Here is an 18490-nt window from a genome sequence, read left to right as displayed (position 1 = left end):
AAAATATGAACATTTCCCTAAGTTAAATGCATTTAATTATAATAAATCATAGTTACACTGTCAAAGCAACAAACTGAAAACATTTTGAGTACTCACATCCATGTACTATATTAGGCGCTATGAATGATAAAACAACACATCAGACTGCTTGAAGTTGAGGAATTTGGAAGGTAGTTTTGGGAGGGAGAAAACATATACAGATTAAAACAATTTATAAAATGAGAAGGAGGAGGAGGCGGAGAAGGGGAGGGGAAAGGGGAAGGAGAAGAAAGGCTATCTACAGATCAAAGTTCAGAGAAGCAAGAGATCACTGCAGGTGATAAAAGAAGTCCTCATAGAGGGAGCTAAGACTTCAGCTAGATCTTTAAAGATGGTTGTTTTCGGGGCTTCCCTGGTGGCGCAGTGGTTGAGAGTCCGCCTGCCAATGTAGGGGGCACGGGTTCGTGTCCCGGTCCCAGTCCGGGAAGATCCCACATGCCGTGGAGCAGCTAAGCCCGTGAGCCATGGCTGACATGCCGTGGAGCGGCTAGGCCCATGAGCCATGGCCGCTGAGCCCGTGCGTCCGGAGCCTGTGCTCCGCAACGGGAGAGGCCACAACAGTGAGAGGCCCGCGTACCGCAAAAAAAAAAAAAAAAAAAAGTTATTAAAGATGGTTGTTTTCAACAAGACCTTGAGTATTTCTATAATGCAATTCTTCCTGGAAAGGAATCTCAACCTTAACATTTTCTGATTTCAGTTTTCTTAAGCAGTTTACATTACTTTAGTTCACTTCCATTCAGTTTGAACAAACCCGCCAATGATTCATGCTTGCATAAAATATTCATTTGCAGTTCTAAACTCATCAAATTTGAAATACTGGGCAGGATGAGTAATCACTTGTTCCTTTACTTGGCTTTTGTGGAGTTGATATTAGGGTCCTAGTGCCTAAAATAGTTTTTCCACAACACTTTGCACAGCCTATCCTGATTTAGATAACCCAGTGTCTAGTGTATGCACATATCTCTTTTCAGTGTTATATAAAGAAGGGAAACGAGATTTTTTTTAATCAACCCAACAGAGCTAAAATCAAATTTTAACAATAGATCTGCCTTTTTTTCCTTAAACAAGAGTCTTAAGAGCAGATGTTACTACATCTGGCTTCCCTTGTTCTTCTCCAGCTGCAGAAATTAAAACTCACTCAGAATCTGTGACACAATCTATTAGTTTGCAAAAGCTGACCAAACCTTTCTTCCCAACCACTCTATTAATGTACCGGGTGAATGGCTGGGCATGCCCCACCAGAAAAACTTTGTTTCCTAGGTAATTAGCAAGGAATTAAGACTGAGATCACCAACTTCTTAGCTTTTCTCTGCTATGATTTCACATGAGAACCTGATTTGAAGCTTAACTATTTCTTCATCATCAAATCTCCAAGGTCACAGAAATCCCAAAAGGAGTTAAAGAGCAGTGAGGAGAAGTAGTGACTACAGCAGGAGCTGTTTAAGTAGATTCCATGTGAGGTTAATAATACATGAATCAGAACAGCAGGTGTTAAGTATATATATTGATTGGGTTTATGCCACTTTGAATATATTATGAACCATCTATAAGTAAAGAAACATGACTATTTCCTAGCTCTGGACCATGAGTAGCAGCTTTGTACTACTCTGTTTATAAACTACCAATGTGTTGAAATGAAAGTAGGAGCCTAATGTACTCTTCATGAGTATATGACACACTAATAAGATCAACAAAACACACATCCTGGGACCAATAATGCTTCTGGTATAAAATCAGTTCATAATAAAATGAAGTTCCTCATCTATTGTAAAATAATGTTAGCTACACATGAAATAAACCAAACATTATTTCAGTTATTTAGAAAATGTTATTTTTCTTCATACTCTTCAAGACGGCTGAACTGAAGCACAGCATGCCCATGGCAAAACAGGGATTATTAAGTAAATATTCAAATCTTCATAATATAGTTAATGTGGATTATTTTTAAAGAATACATTTGTCAAGTTGATCTCCCTGAGTTCTTAATTCTAATAACTTTAATTTTAAAATTTTAGAAATTAAGTTAGTTTTTTTAACAAAGCAACTCTAACAGCATTACTGTATGTACTACAAAATTTGAAACTCATCAAAACTCCTCTCTTAATCCATAGGAATTTCAATGAACAATGTACACATAGATGAAATGACCAACATTCTAGCCTTTCCGTTTTTTTACCTCCTCTCGTCCAAAGATCTTGTTCTCTTTACTTCTGATGCTCATGGCCATACCCTAAACCTTGTAATTAGCAATAACTTCAACTCCTCCATATTCTTAATTTCAGGCATCCTACCCTCTGACTACCACAACTTCTTTCTGGTTCACTCCTTCTAGTACCCCAACTCCAAAAATCATTTGACCTTTTCTTGGAACCTCCAATTCATTGATACCACCATCCTTTCACTGTCTCTCACTTCCTTGAAATCCTCTTTTTTCCTTACCAGTTTAAAGTGTGTTGTCATTCATTATAATCACTTTTTGCAGGAACCCTCAAGTCTCTTGCACCCTCTGGCTTTGCTATACTCATATGACTTAGCAAAACCACAGTTCTTATTAAATCCAATTATTTGCATTCTTTGCAGCAGGCTGATGCAGCTTTACATGGTGGAATTAAAACACACAGCCATAGTGACCATTCTGAATTTATGACCAAAAACCTCAATGGGCATTTAACGTTGCCTGGCAATCATACTAAACTTTAAGTAGCTTACTCTCCTACTCATAAAGATGGCTATTTTACATTTTCTCTTTCTCCTCAAATTTCCAAAACCTCCTTTCCAATCCTCATTCTTAACTAATGACTTGTTTCCCACTTCACTGAGCAAATTGAAACAATCAGAAGAGGATTTCCATGGAGTCCCAATACCAGTGCAACCAGAATCTCCACCATCTGTTAATGGAAATGCACTAACCTTGCTCCTACCTAAAGCCAATGCCTCTGCTTGTGCACTAGATCCTATCTGCTATCTCCTATTCAAGAATATCACTTCAGCAATACTCCTCTCTTTTGTACAACATCATTTTTTAAATTTCTACTGGATTACTCCTAATAGCACATGCTATTACCTCTTGATCCATTCCCCCTACTCTCAAGCTACTCCCTCCCACCTCCAGTTGTTTGCTCTCTTTGCAGCAAATCCCTGGAAAGAGTTGTCTATACTCTCTCTATTTCATCTCCTCCTAATAATCTCTTGTTTTGTTTTGTTTTGTTTTGTTTTGTTTTGTTTTGTTTTGTGGTACGCGGGCCTCTCACTGTTGTGGCCTCTCCCGTTGCGGAGCACAGGCTCCGGACACACAGGCTCAGCGGCCATGGCTCACGGGCCCAGCCGCTCCGTGGCATGTGGGATCCTCCCAGACCGGAGCACGAACCCACGTCCCCTGCATCGGCAGGCGGACTCTCAACCACTGCGCCACCAGGGAAGCCCTAATAATCTCTCTTAAATACGTCACTCAGACTTTTCATTCTTACTATTCTGCCCAAACTACTCTCATAAAGCTCACCAATGACTGCAATTGCCATATCCAATGACCAATGTTCAGTCCTCATGGTTTTTGGCTTATTAGCAGCATTTGATATAGTTGATCACTGCCTCCTTTTTGATACATTTTCTGTTCTTAGCTTTCGGGACACCATTCTCTCTTGGTTTTCCTCCTACCTCCTTGCATGTTCCTTCTCAGGCTTTTGTTGATTCCTCCTCTTTTCCCTATTCTCTTTATGTTGGTGAGCCCAGAACTCAGTCCTTGAAACTCTCCTTTTTTCTATTTACAGTCACTCCTCTCCAAAATTTATATTTCCTGCTCAGGTATATCTTTCAAACACCAGACTTACATCCAATGACTACATCTTTGCTGAAAAGGCTAAAATGTATCTAAAAACTAACACGTATAACACTGAACTCCTGAACTTTCTCCCCAAACCTGCTCCACCTACAGCCTTCCCCTTCACAAATGATGGAAAATGCATCCTTCCAGTTGCTCACACCAAAATCTTGGAGTTTTCTGTGACTCTTTTCTTTCTCTCATACTCAGTATCTAGTCCATCAGGAAGTCCTATGGGTTTTATTTTCAAAACTCACCCAGAATCTGACCAATTCTTACTATCTCTACTCTACCACAATGGTCTAAACCACCACCATCTCTCTCCTTGTTCACTGCAGTAGCATCTTAACTGCTTCTAACCTTGCCCGACTTGAAACCTGTTCTCAACTTAGCAGCCAGAGTGATCCTTTAGAAACCTAGGTCAAATCATGTGATAGCTTTGCTCAAAACTCTGCAGTGACTCCCCATTTCATTCAAAGTCCTCAAAATGTCCTAAAAGGCCCTATATGACCCCCCAACATTACCACTGTGATCTTGTTCCTACTACTCTTCCCCTAGAAGCATTATAAGTTTCATATAACTATGGATGATGATGATTTAGTATTGAGTGAAAAAAGTCTATATGAGATTAAGTGACCCCCAGAAGTATCATGTTGTAAAGTGATCAGCCATCTGTTTATGAAAAATTTAGAAATTTCACAACAAAATTACAAAAATAGACTAAGGATTAGATTAAATGAACTAATGTATATGAGAGTACTATATAAACTATAAACCAGTATATACATGTAAAGTTTTTTTGTTTTGTTTTTTGTTTTTGTGGTATGCGGGCCTCTCACTGCTGTGGCCTCTCCTGTTGCGGAGCACAGGCTCTGGAAGCACAGGCTCAGCGGCCATGGCTCACGGGCCTAGCCACTCCGCGGCATGTGGGATCTTCCTGGACCGGGGCACGAACCCGTGTCCCCTGCTTCGGCAGGCGGACTCTCAACCACTGCGCCACCAGGGAAGCCCTACATGTAAAGTTTTTTACTATTACACCTAGCTAGTAATTTTAAACTTCCAGATATATTTTCAGGCAGAAAGCATGAAGGAAATATTTAAACTTTACTGTACGTATTAAATACAAAAATGACAAAAATGCCACTTTGATGTTCTTTAATTCAAATTTTAATGTTCATTAAACAATCTTGAATGCAGTGGTTCAAATTACTCCCTAAAATGCAAACTTAGTTACTATTGAATACAATAAAAACTTCACACACATACCCAAAGGCAAAATGTAACCCTTTTTAAAACATTCATACTCAACATGTGTTTCAAAAATATGCTACTATGGCAAGCTAGAATCAGGCTAACAGACCAGTAATAGTAAGGCAACTTACAGAAGAAGTATAAATGGACACTGCATAAAACATTTTAGAAATTAATGTAACATTTACTAGTGTAGTAAAGGAATATTATTTTAGTGACAACACATATGCAAATGTTCTATTATGGTTTCAAATGCTACCATCTCACCGCAAATGGAATAACATTTTACCTTTAGTGTTTTTACTTATAGCTAATATTTTTATCCTTTCTGTTCCTGCTCATGAATCTGCTTAAACTAACCACTAAAATAAAATGAATGCAATTAAAAGAGATCATTCAACAGCGCTACAGAAAGGACTTCATCAGTCTACATTATGCTGCCTTCCTCTAATCTATCATCTAGTTCGTAGTCCATTCAATATTTCCATGAGAAATATTTTCTCATCAAGTTTTCTTCACCCTTATTTAACTTCATTCCGTTGTCCATGCACAAATGGAGCTACATCAATGCTAACATGACCCAAATTAGAGTCCTCCTATCTTTAAAATCAAGAGCCTTCTTAATTGGACAGAAAACTTTAAATTATTGAGCTCCACTGCCGCTTCTTTGATGGGCACTTTTACATTTTTCCCACTAATACAGAAAAAGATCTAAAAAGCGGAATTTCTTGAGTTGTATTTACATTTAAAAACTGAGAGTCCCTGCGGGGGAAAAAAACAAAACAATACGCAGAAGAGCAGTCATTCAATTCAATGGAACTAAACTACAAAGAATAAGAAAAGCTTTATACTGGGAGAATGGGGATTATGTAAACATCATACAGCCTGATGAAAAAGAACATGCCCCTAAAATAGTAAAAACCTGTCAGTCTTATAGTATGTCGAGGACACATCCAAAACAACTGGAAGTGCAAGAAAGCAGCTATGCCAAATGTACTTGCATCAATTAAGCTCTGGAGCAGTTACTACCCTCTTCAGAGATCACAGTGTTCAACATGTGCCCATCGTCAAAATGCCCACTCTTGCAAGACATAATCGGCATCAAGACTATAATGTTCCATTTTTTAAACTGCAAGTGGAATATCGATTAAGTATCCCAATCATAAACACTTCACAAAAATCTGATTTAGTGCTATACTTATCAATGTGTTTTAACCCAAAAGCCATGATTCCTCTGATGTGAACGAATGTTTATTTAACTTATGGAAGATGGTTATTTAGGGGTCCTAAGTACAGGAAAGCATGTTAAAGTCAACAACTGGACTCATGCAGTTTGCCAGGTTTTGATCTGCTAATAGCTATAATGAGTACTGTATCCATTAAGTGGATAAGTCTTTCCCTAGACAACATAAGAATAAATTCAAGCAAAATATACTAATTTAGTTAAGCGCTAACTAACATGATACAGTTCACAGCTGTTAGCTATGACAAATAAGCTCTATGTCTGCTTATGCTTTGTTCACTTCAGATGTTTTCTACACGAAGCATTTAATTTCAGATTTAGTTCAACCTTAGCATGTTTCTTGGCTATCTCTCCTTCCCACCAGTGCATATTTATAAAATGTAAATAGAATTTAATAGTAGAATAAAGTAAGCAAAATATATTTAGACAGGTAAAGGTACCATAAACATTTTCTAACGTACTGCAAAGCCTAATTAATGTTATTTTAATTTTCCACGATTTTACTATTCCTTGCATAAATGTAGGTTAGTTGAGAGTTAACCATGTAATAATAAAACTCTACCTAGGTAATCTGGAGGTGAGACAAAAAAGAATTTGGATAGTTCTTAAGATCACTACTCTCCCCTTGAAAAGTAGCCTTGTACAGACTAATAGCAGGAACTTATTTAATATTTGTTGAAGTGACAAATGGGGTGAATTGGAAATATACAATAGATACATATTATATATACGTATACACACACGATACACGTGTGTGTGTGTGTGTGTGTTCAAACTGAATATTCTAACTGGCTTATAAAATGAGACCAAAAATTTGTGTTCAATGCATAAACTGTACTATGCAGTAAATTTCTTTGTATGAATGAATTCCCCTTTTGTCTTCCTCAAATAAAAACCTAAATAGTACTCGTAAACTTTTTTACAAAATACATTTAGAAGTTTAACAGATCATATTCTATTTTCAAGGCAGCAAATTTAACATTAACATTAAACATTTAATTATACATGTTTGCAAGTGATCTTATTTTCCAGAGTTATGTATGTTTTAATGTAAAACATGTAAGGGTCAATGTATTCTGAACAAATAAAAACAAATAACTTTTTCTCATCTGTGTTTTAATTTTTGGCACATAATATTGTATAGCACTATAACCGAAGCAAATCAAGCTTGAGGATCTATTTAAAACTCTAACATAAATGAAAGCAAGCTTTTTTACATGGGGAAAAAAACACATGTTTTTCTAATCCATAGCTGCACATTCTATTACAAAAGCATATGTCTCATAGAATGACTAATTTTATCAATTTTTAAGGACTCATATTCCTTGCAACAAATATATGTCAGAGAAAAGATATTAAAGTCAATTAACTATAGCCATTCTTAAGTGGAAATACCTGTTTTATTCCAAGCTCCTCTTGATGTATATTTTATCTATAACCTAAGTAATTCCCTACATTCATAAAACTAATATATTTTATATATCAATAACTGACTATTTTTAGTTGGACCTTTCTGGTATAATTCTAAAGACAAAAAAATCTAGTGTTTACTGATATAACATAAGAGGCAGATATGAGAAAGGAAATTTAAGAATTATTCAACACTGGATAAGGCAAAAATTTGTAATCTCAAAGATTTCACAATTTAACAAATATAAAAGGGGGGATATAAAATATAAAATATATAAAATATAAAAGCTAAAGACAGCATGATTCTAGAATGTAAGCTCCATGAGAGAAGAGACTGCTTTGTTCACTCTCTTCACCCAGAACAAACACTGCCTGGCACCACAGAATATACTCTATACACACACACACACACACACAATTATGACAAATCTAATCATGAGAGATCAAAATTATTGTGAAGAAGTTTTTGTTTTATTTAAGTTCTAATAGTTAAGTGGATAGAATGAATTTTCCAAAAGTTTACAGATTAAAGACAATATTGCAATGAAGATACTCACTAGGATCTAACTTATGTCCTCCAGAGAACTATTTCAGGTGAGCTCCTCTTGAGTTTTTATAATTAAAGTAGCTTGGATTGAATTCAAGGGGGGAACCATATCATAAAGCATCTCACCCTATTGTCTGTAGTATTATATAGAGCAAGTCTTCAGTGCCTGAATGTTTATTATCCTTTCAGAAGGATCAAGGCCTAACATATATATATATATATACATATATATATATATATGTATATATATATATATATAAAATAACATTTTATGGATGGTCACATTAAAATTTTTATATAATTTCTGTGAATATGGTGTGCGTTAATATGGCATTAAACTCAATTCTCTTAAAATAGGTACTGTGTAAATAGCACCTATGTATCCCACTATCAAAATCCATTAAGAGATAGTATAGTCTTACATGATAATTAAGTATGCATTTTAAAAACTGTTTTTACTTCAATAAAGCAGGGAGTCACAATTGATACATAATGTAGATAATGCATTAACAAATATAATAATAAAATAAATTTATCCAAATATTATTTCTGATGATATTACTATACTTCTTAGGCAAACAATTGAGAGACAGACTTCTTACAAAATAACTAAAAGCTCAGAATCTAACATATTGCTGTAAGCTATAATGGTTATAACTGTTAATCCAATACACCTTTTATACAAACCCATAAACACATGAGTGGAAAAATAGCACAGATGTTCATCTCTAATGCAATTTCCATTCAATTTCCTAAGTGCGGCCCCTGTGTGCAAACTAGCTTAACATTATGTTTAGCTTGCAAATTCTTTTAATAAATAATGAATGCAATAAAACCAGGAGATCAATGGCAAGCTGAGAAATCTTTTAAAAAAAAAGCCTTTTGTGTTCAGGCTGTTGCCCATTTCAAACTTTAATCCAGAAACAGATCAATATTACTTTTTTTTTCTTTTTAACCCATCACATAAATAGCAGATAGACTAAATGTAGCCTAAATGCTGTTAGCAGCTAGCAGTTGCCAGCAACCTGATAAGATCATTGGACACAATTGCAACTGAATGTTTTATACCTTAACATACACACTACATTACACACTATTAACCTGTTTAAAAATAAAAAGGTTATAGAGCAATAAAAATACTGTGGTTCATTATTTTTTAAACTTTCCTCTACTATATATTTTTCCAGTAGTATAATCACAAAGTTTTCACCACTATTTGCTCTAATAAACTAAATAATTGTAATGGGTCAAAATAGTACATGCATAAGAATAGTTTCAACCTCAGGGGTCCTAGATGAAAGGAAATGTTACTCTTCAAAATTAATTACGCCGGAACAAACTAAGCTATTCCTTTAAATGGGGGGGGGAATACTTCATGCAAATTTGTGTTGCAATTGGATGTGTCTTGAGATTATCCAAGAAAAAAGTAAATCATTATACTTAAGTATTTCTCTTTCTATTCACAAACTGTAGATAGAAGGAAGGAGAACCCTCTTCTTACTAACTCATTTTTCATAAACGTGCATTCACTGTTTGAAAAAAGATCGAGTCAACTGCCTGGTTTAATGCTGACATCAAGTAGTATAAATCTAAATAGTTGAGAATCATTTTATGGTAGTAGGCTTGTTTTATTTATTAATTTTTGCCTATTAATAATATTAGAACATCTCCTATGGGTTTTCACTTAAAAAATCAAGAAGTCACACTTTCTTTAAAGATACATTTCACTTAAACATTCTAATTTCATATAATAGATTTTGATAGCTTTATATGTATATTTGTGAAAATTTTATGGCATGATTACAAATGGTTTTATAATGGAATTAAAATTTTAGGATGAGTGTCTTTTTATAATTGTATACTTTACATAACTACTTCTTAGCTTTTTTTTTAAAGCACAGCAATTTGTGTAAAGAATTCTGATGAGAGGAATAAATGTGTGTGTGTGTGTCCATGATTGTATTCATTTACCAAATGTGAATTAGGTGCCTAATATGTATACAATATCAGGCTTACTAAAGTTTTACAGTGAATATTACTGAAGTTAGAGATAACTCCTCAGAAATTATTATTACAAATCCAAGGTTTTGTTTTATGTAAAAAATTCAGTTTTATTTTAGGGATATCATTACAGGTAGCGATAAATATATCAGTTTGCTCTTTAGCTATATTATATCCAATTTTGCATAAAACAATGTATATTACATCTTATAATCACATTCTCAGTAGAATAATTTCACCAATTCTAAAATATAAATTTATCTTTAAAGAAGGATGTGGCAAGATCTCACCATGAAGACATTCCCATGCTTTAAGCAAAATTTGAAAAAAAAAAGTTAACTCTTGTCCATAACTTACTGAACTTCATTAGAAACTTCTTTTTAAACTATACTGTAGATCATAGCATGAATCTTAAGCTTCCAAGATTAGCCTAACACTGGAGATAAAAATGTCCTGAAGAATTCGAGACCTCAATGGTATCAGTTAACAATGTTTCCTGTTTTCCTATTCTAATAAAGCTAACAGTAAAATTATGATGAAAGAATACTGTAAAGGCCTGCAAAGAGGAACTACCTCTGAAAGCTGATTTTTAAAAATATATATTCTCCAGAAATTTAAACAAGAGAAAAACTGAATATCTTTTTTAAAATCTGTATTTTCAAACATCAGAGATTAACTAAAAAGTTATAACACTGACAACATTAAACTCAAAATACTTCACAACAATTAACAGAATTGTTTCTCTCCAAAAACCAAGGCAATGATGCCATGGATGAAATGAAACAAAGTATGATAGTGATGATATTTAATGCAGGTAGGTAATAAATTTCACTAGAGTTATAGAAGTTCCTTTTGGAGTGCATATGTTTTTCTATAGTCTAAGGAATTAAATTATAAAAGTAGCACTTACTGTTATTGAATGATTTGTAATTTACAAATAATTACCCAAAATATAATAGCTGAGACATACTAAAATGAAATAAACTTTTCTAAGATTGTCAGCACTGCAAAGTGAGGAAATGATAAATACACAATGCACAGGCTGTCTCCTTCTTACTAAAAAGAAATATTAAATCCTGAAGGAGTCCTAAATCCCTTGGTAAGAGTATATTGCAGCTGCATTAAGCCAACAAGAAGCTTATTAGTAAGGATTTAAAAACTAACACCCTTCTGTAATCAATTTGGATACAGCATTATTCTATTTATAGTGACACTTACAATGTGTCCCAATCATATATTACTTATTCTCATTTTTCCTACCATGATTACATATTAATGTGGAGGCACTATTAAGCAGCTACACTATATTTAGCTTTTAAGATACTGATTTCCACCATTTTGGAAGAGTTAACATAGCATGAAAATTAAGAATCTTTCCCATGAAGAAACTTATGATTGGTTTGTTATTTTTCTCTGATTCCTAAATAAAATAAAATAAATTTAGTTGTTCTAGCAGAAAATGGAAAAAAGGATGCAGCCACTTTAAAAGCTTCAATCTCTTTGACATTGCTGGCAGTGTATGGGAACATTAATGCATCTGTCATGATAACAAGCTAAGAATAACATCTAGACATCAAACCGAGCAGAGAATCCATCTGAAGTGATTCATTCAGATCTGTCTCATTGATTTATTAAACACAGGGCAACATCTGCAGCCTCACAGAGCTGCTTGGTGAAATTAATGCAAGATCAATTCAAATGGAAAAAAGTGTAAAAGAGATAAATCAAAACACAATTTGCATGCAGTTCCACAATCAGGCTTATTGGGTGCAAATGCTCGATTTCCCTTCCAAAGCAAATGTGTTTAAATGTTGTTTTATCTTTTTAGAATTGTGTGATGTGAAGTGACAGTGAAGAGTTTTGCAGGTTGAGATGGTGAAAGGGAAGAAAAGGAGGAAAAAAATGCTACCAAAGACCTTTTGAATATGCAACAAGAATATCATTAATACCTAATTGTTTTCCTTTTGGGGAAAGGTTTGATGTCCTTTCTCTGAAAACATGATCTTTTCAGTTTTTGTCAATTAGGGCAGTTTTAATGTATATTTGAGATGTATAGAGTGGATCTATCTAAATCAGTTGTTTCTTGAAATGCACCAGATAAAGTGCCACTGGAGATATAGATTGCTAACTGAAATATAATATATTATGATTAGGATTTCTCACAATTACATTTGCCAGCTGGAAGCACTTTTAAAACATCTAGAGATTTCATTAAGACAAAATAAAGTTACTTAAGAAAGCAGCAAACAATTCAGACTTGATATTTTATACAGTTATTTGGGATTTCCTGTATGAAACCATCTAAAACATCAGTGTCTGAAGACCATCACTTCCTAATTATTTATTGGCATTCATGTACTATACACTGAGGTTAATATCATATATAAATATCCAAAGATATTCTCCATCATACCATGCATCATTTCTTTAATATAATATCCCTCACCCAATAATGAGTGTTTGGGACAAATATGAAATCCAGCTAAAGTATTAGATAAATACAAATATTGTTGGTTATACAGAAGTGTGCATTTAAAATGAATGTGCATGTGGAAGTTCTGTGCACTGGCACATGACTAGATTGCTTTAATTATAATCTTGACATCATTCTCTAATAAAAGACAGTGCATTGTTGACTCTGTGACTACTTTTAACAGACATGACTATCCCCTCATTATCCCATGAATTAAAATGTCTGCATTTACTGCCCAGATTAATTTCTAAAACCTTTTATCATTTCCGAAAATGTAAGTCATACAAAATATTAGCCCAGGAAAGTGATGCAAGTTCTTCAAAAATTTGATTTTGCTTAACTTTACTATGAATGAAAACATCAATTTTCAAAGTAAATTGTTATTCTTTATGGATTATGAACTATATTCATCAAGTGTGAATACAAAGCCAAACTCATTGAATGCTTAAAATAATCATATTTCTAGTACTTGAAAGCAGTAGTTTTAAATTGTTGTAAAGTCAGTATAAGTCACATAAAGTTATTCTAATGTGGAAGCCCATTTATGTTCTGTTCACACAGCCAAAATAACAATAAACCACAACTGGACCATTTAAATTTTTACTTAAAAAATGAACTTTATTAATTTGAATATATATTGAATCATGTCTCTAAATGCATTAAAATGTTTTCTTAATCATACATTCTTGTTTCTTTAAGCATCCATTTAACTATATGTAAATGACTGAATAACATTTAATCAGCTGGTCCTCAAATGAAATTAAATGTTGATCATGAAATCTGACAATGTAACTCTTATATAGATAGGTAGATAAAGAGAGATAACACTAAAATGTATTGGCTGATTTTTCACATTTACTGAATACCAATTTTTAATTTAATATTTTACTGCCACATTAAACTTTGAAGAATTTAGTAAGGAAAATCCATTGCATAAGAGTGAGAGTTTTAGACATTTGCTTTCTGACCTGCCTGCATTCTCTGATATTAAAACTCCAAGTTCTCTTGGACAAGAAGTAGAAAAAATAATCACGGTGCTTTATCTGCAAAAACAAAGATCTAAAACAAGGTAACAATTTTTCCTGTTTGGTTTGGGTCTTTTTATCATTTCTTAATAACCATCAAAATAATATTTTTTACAATTAATTTCTGAAGCTAAAGGGCATCAAGGAAAAATACTTATATAGCCCTCTGCAACTGCAGTGATGTAAAGCTTGACTTATTTAATAGAACAATGAATAGTCAAGAGTTTTAGTCTTTCTATTCTCTAGTAGCTGAGGCAGGTATTATTTTCCAACTTCTTTTCTGGGAAGACAACTTTGAGTATTTTGATAATTAGCTAATAAAAGTAGTTAATGTAAGGCACTGACTGAGTTCTTTTTGTGGCTTTCAGTACTGTCAAAGAAACAATCATATATGTATTTTACTCATTCATTTTTCTTCAGTGTGCATTAATAAAAACGTGCCCTGAGCTAAATCAAAGTGTCACTTAGTGGCAATACCTTAAGGTCTTTGAAAATGACCAATTTGAAAGTGGTCTATTTTGTGTGTTCTGGAATAGTGTAGGAAGCATTTCAAATTAAAATACCCTAAATCAGGACTTATACTCTTCCCCAGTTATCTGACAGAGAGGGGGAGAAATGTTTGTTATGTAGGAAAAGAAAATTGCCAATGACACCATTACAAATAGGCCTTCCATTCTACAATACACTATGGAAATTTATCCATCAGGACATGAAGATGAATCTCTTTTCTCAAATAAGAATAGTATGTAGGAGTTTCCACTCGGACTTTTTCCTTGCACTTTTCCCCCTTTTAGCTTAAAGTGCTAGGAAGTCATGAGTCCTGAAAGACAATCCTCTTTAGCCAAGTCTCCACTGGTACTTCGCTCATCTTCTTTGGGCATCTCTATAAGCTCTTCTGATCCATCTTTCACTCCCTCTCATGGCATCATTCTGCTCATATCCTGCATCTCTTTTCTCTTACTGGCTCTGTGGCTCATCTACCATATTTTGTCTCTCTTGGGCCTCATTCCTATTTACAGCCCTCATCTTTCTTTTCACTGAATAGAAAAGTCATAGAAATAATGTTTACTTAAACACTAATTTCACAATTTTATAAAATCATTCAGATGTTGGGAATGATTTAAAGTACACAGATCTGTAAGTAATGTTACCTCAAGTCATAAGGCATTCATTACAAGCATTATCATATTTTGTAGTTTTTTAACTATGTGATGATGAGGGCGTTTTGCAACAAAATTTGGTAATGTTAATTAGTTTTTTTCCAGAAATTGTGAGGGTTTGTTTACTACCTAGAAACTGCAATATAGATGTTTCTAGTAGTTTTCCTCATCTTTATTTATAGATTGAATTCATAGAATATATTTCATAAATTTTTACAGTTATATATTGCAACACTTGTAACACAATTATAGAAAATGCATGCAGTAAATAAATACTCATAAAGAAAAAAATGCCATAGGAAGTACTTGCATCATATCTCATATATATTTATTCTTACATTTTTAATATTTCTCTATCACCTTTATATGTGCACATACACAAAAGCAATCTAAACTCCAAAAAAAAGTTGGCATTGTAAATGCTGTGATAAGGATTAAATAAAACTTAACTGAATAAAAATAATAACCTAAAAACACATCATATAACAGGGTCCAAAAATAGTATAAGAACACTTGCCTCTGGATACAGAGAAATTTATCATTTTTGCCTTCAGTAAGTAGCTCTAATAAAAATTAAAGTTTCTATTTACAGAGGAAAGCATCAAAATCACATTAAAATACGAATCTTTTTTTTAATGAAAGTCATAGATTTTGCTCAAGGGTGTGTAAATTAAGTATTAAAGAAGGTAGAATTTCCTATGTGTAATCACTGTTCCTCTTTAAGAGTGGGCATTTGTAAGAGAGAGAGAAGAGGGAAGGGAGAAAGGAGGAGAAGGAGGAGAAAAAGAAGATAAAGAGGGAGGAGAAGGAGGAGGAGAAAAGATAGGTTTTCAGGTCTGCGATTGTTTAAATCTTTTCAAATGACAAAAAATAAACTAGATGGCCCTCATCTGAAATCTCTGGTAACCCTCTGAGTTTGTGTATTAGTAGGGTGCTTTGTGGTCAAAATAAAATATCCTTTCTACTCTTAAAACCTATATTTGCTTATTTTATTGAGGGAGCAGTTATCCTTTGTGTTTTAAGGCCATCCATCTTCCTTAAGAAAATGTGATCTAATAAACCAGGTTTTTAAGCCCCAGATATGAATCAGGTAGGAGTTCTCATATGAACAGGATTCTGTTTAATTGCTAGAACACAGGAGAACATTGCTCAAAGGGAAAAAAAAGAAAAACAAAAGGTTACCTTGTAAGTTCTGTACCATTATCTGATTGTAGCAGTCAGCAACAGTTTGTCTAAAAGTTGCCAGTATACTTCAACTATACATAGTAATTTGGCTTTTACAACAGATGTGACAACTGAGTTAGTTTTGGTTCATAAACCCAGAGATCTTATGATCTAAAGTTGCATTGTAAGAAAGTCTACCTCTGCAGAAGTTTTCTGCAAAATGATCAACAGCAGTGCTATTTTACAACAAAACACTTTGCTCCCTTTAGCCTGGTGATGGTGGTTTAGTTTGTATGCTAATCACATCTGCCAAATGTGTACTTTCCTAACAGATATTAACAGACTGCAGATGGAATAAATACTAAGAAGACTAATTTACAGGTCTTAAAAAAATCAAATAATCTTCAATATAGTTTACTTTTCTTTTTTTATAAAACTCAGAAACATTGAATAAAATTTGCTTATGGACATATGCAAATGGCTATTTGTTCTATAATGTACTTCTGAGCTGTGATATGAAGGAGGTACACTTACAACCAGAGAAGCTGGCCATCATCATTTATGGAATCCTCTCTTTGGGGGAATGGGATCTTTCCAACTGTTTGCCTGGGGGTAAGAGCTGAAAGCATCCTCTCTGGAAAACCTGCCAACTTTTACTCCGACCCCCAACCCGGTCCCAAACCCAGCGTTCATGCCCCACATTGCCCTCTGCAGATGACCCAAAGGGACGATCCCAGGAAAGTGACATCTGTCATCGTTCTTTAAAAAAAAAAAAAAGGCTCCATCGACTTTCCTGTATCGTGTACGGGGAAGCTTTGCGCAGCAGGCGTGAGCACTTGTCCTCACGCTCTCTCTCTTTCTCTCTCTCTGTCTCTCTCTCACACGCACACACACACCCAGACACACACACACCATCGCCATCACCACCACCACACACCAACGCACTCTCACAACAAACACACAGGATGGGGAACGAATCACCCTCTGGGATGGATTCTAGACTTCCGACCCTCTGCATCCCCCAAATGCTGTGTTCTGGATTGCCAGCTTAGGAGCCCAGTTTACAGCTCAGCCAGCCCACTCATCCAGAAAGCCCTTGGTGTCCGTGTTCAGGAGAAAAACCTATCCGACCCGTACGGCCACAAAAGAGCAAGAAAGAAAACAAAATAGAGAAATTAACAAATAACCACAAGCAGCCAGAAAGCCATGCAAGATATGGGAGAAAGGCTGGAAACTTTCAGTACAGGACCGCAAACTGAAGTTTGTGCGGGATTTTCTTAGACCCAAGCCCTGCCACTGAGCTCGGACTAGAAGGGACAGGCAATTAATGAGTCCTTCCAGTCCTCTTTCCCCACCGTTTTACACCGTAAAGAGTAGAGCAAGCTAGTTAATACTCACTCTCTACAAAGTTGGATGAGAATGAGACATGCAGAAGAGGGCAAAGCGGGAAGAGCGAGCCAAGAAACGAGTATCTCACCTGGCATTGGTGCAATCCGTGAACAAAGTTTCAAAGTCTTTCCTGGTGATGAGTTTGCAGCGGTTGACCCCGGGCTGGATGGCCCCCAGCCCGCGGAGGATCCGGACCTGCTCGACAGTACACACCACCGGAGATATGTCCAGTCTCTTCAGCTTGGTGTACACTGTATGCAACCCTCCCACCAGGTGCTTGAGAAAGAGATCAAAGACTTGCGGCAGGCAGATCAGTTCCTGGCCGTCCATCAGGAACGAAGCTACCTTCACCCCATGCATGTCGACCATCCTGCACTCGTTGGTGTTGGTGTTGCCGCTGCCTCCGCTAGCACTACCGACCCCGCCACCACCCGCGCTGCCGCTGTGGTTATTAGCCATGAAACTGTTGATCATATTGGGGGTGAGACGAGGAGGCTCTCCAGGAGTCGAGTACAGGGGTTCGGCCCGAAATAAGCCCCCCGCGACGCCCGTGCCGCTGGAAGTTGCAGAGATCACCGGAGGTGCGGAGACGGCCATGGTCATTCAGTCTCAAATCGTTGGTCTTCAGGCCTTCGCTTTCTTGCCCTGTCTCTTTTTGGTCTCCTCCTACTCTCTCCCTCACTCTCTCGCTCTCTCTCTGGCGCGCTTTCGCTTGCTCCCAACTGTTTGCAATTCTACAGTAGCTAGGCTCACGCTCACCCACCACCCAGCAAACCGTAGGCGGCCCAGACCAGTGGCGGTCCGAAACCCCACCCCCACCACACCCCCTCCCGAGACTGGCAGCGGCCCCCAGCCAATGGGTCCCAATCCCTCGGCTCCCGAGCGCGCCGAATGGCTGCCACCCACGAGGAGGTGGAGACTCCTGGCCTGCCTCCTGACTACCTGAGGCAGTTCAGGGCCAGCGGGTGAAT

General features: G+C 35.8%; 1 protein-coding gene across 1 annotated transcript in view; it reads right to left on the bottom strand.

The window, feature by feature from the left end:
* DACH2 (dachshund family transcription factor 2) overlaps nt 1-18122 on the bottom strand; it is a gene marked incomplete at both ends in the record, with an annotated part of 663098 nt that extends 644976 nt beyond the window's left edge. The window contains one exon of the mRNA XM_079727906.1: nt 17608-18122. Within this exon, the coding sequence (XP_079584032.1) occupies nt 17608-18122 (515 nt within the window). The remainder of the gene's footprint in view (nt 1-17607) is intronic.
* Nucleotides 18123-18490: the final 368 nt, after the last annotated feature.

This window comes from Hyperoodon ampullatus (genome assembly GCF_949752795.1).
Source record: "Hyperoodon ampullatus genome assembly, chromosome: X".
In the NCBI taxonomy this organism is placed as follows: Eukaryota; Metazoa; Chordata; class Mammalia; order Artiodactyla; family Ziphiidae; genus Hyperoodon; species Hyperoodon ampullatus.
The sequence above is the reverse complement of the archived record's forward strand: the minus strand, read 5'-3'. Positions and strand labels throughout refer to the sequence as shown.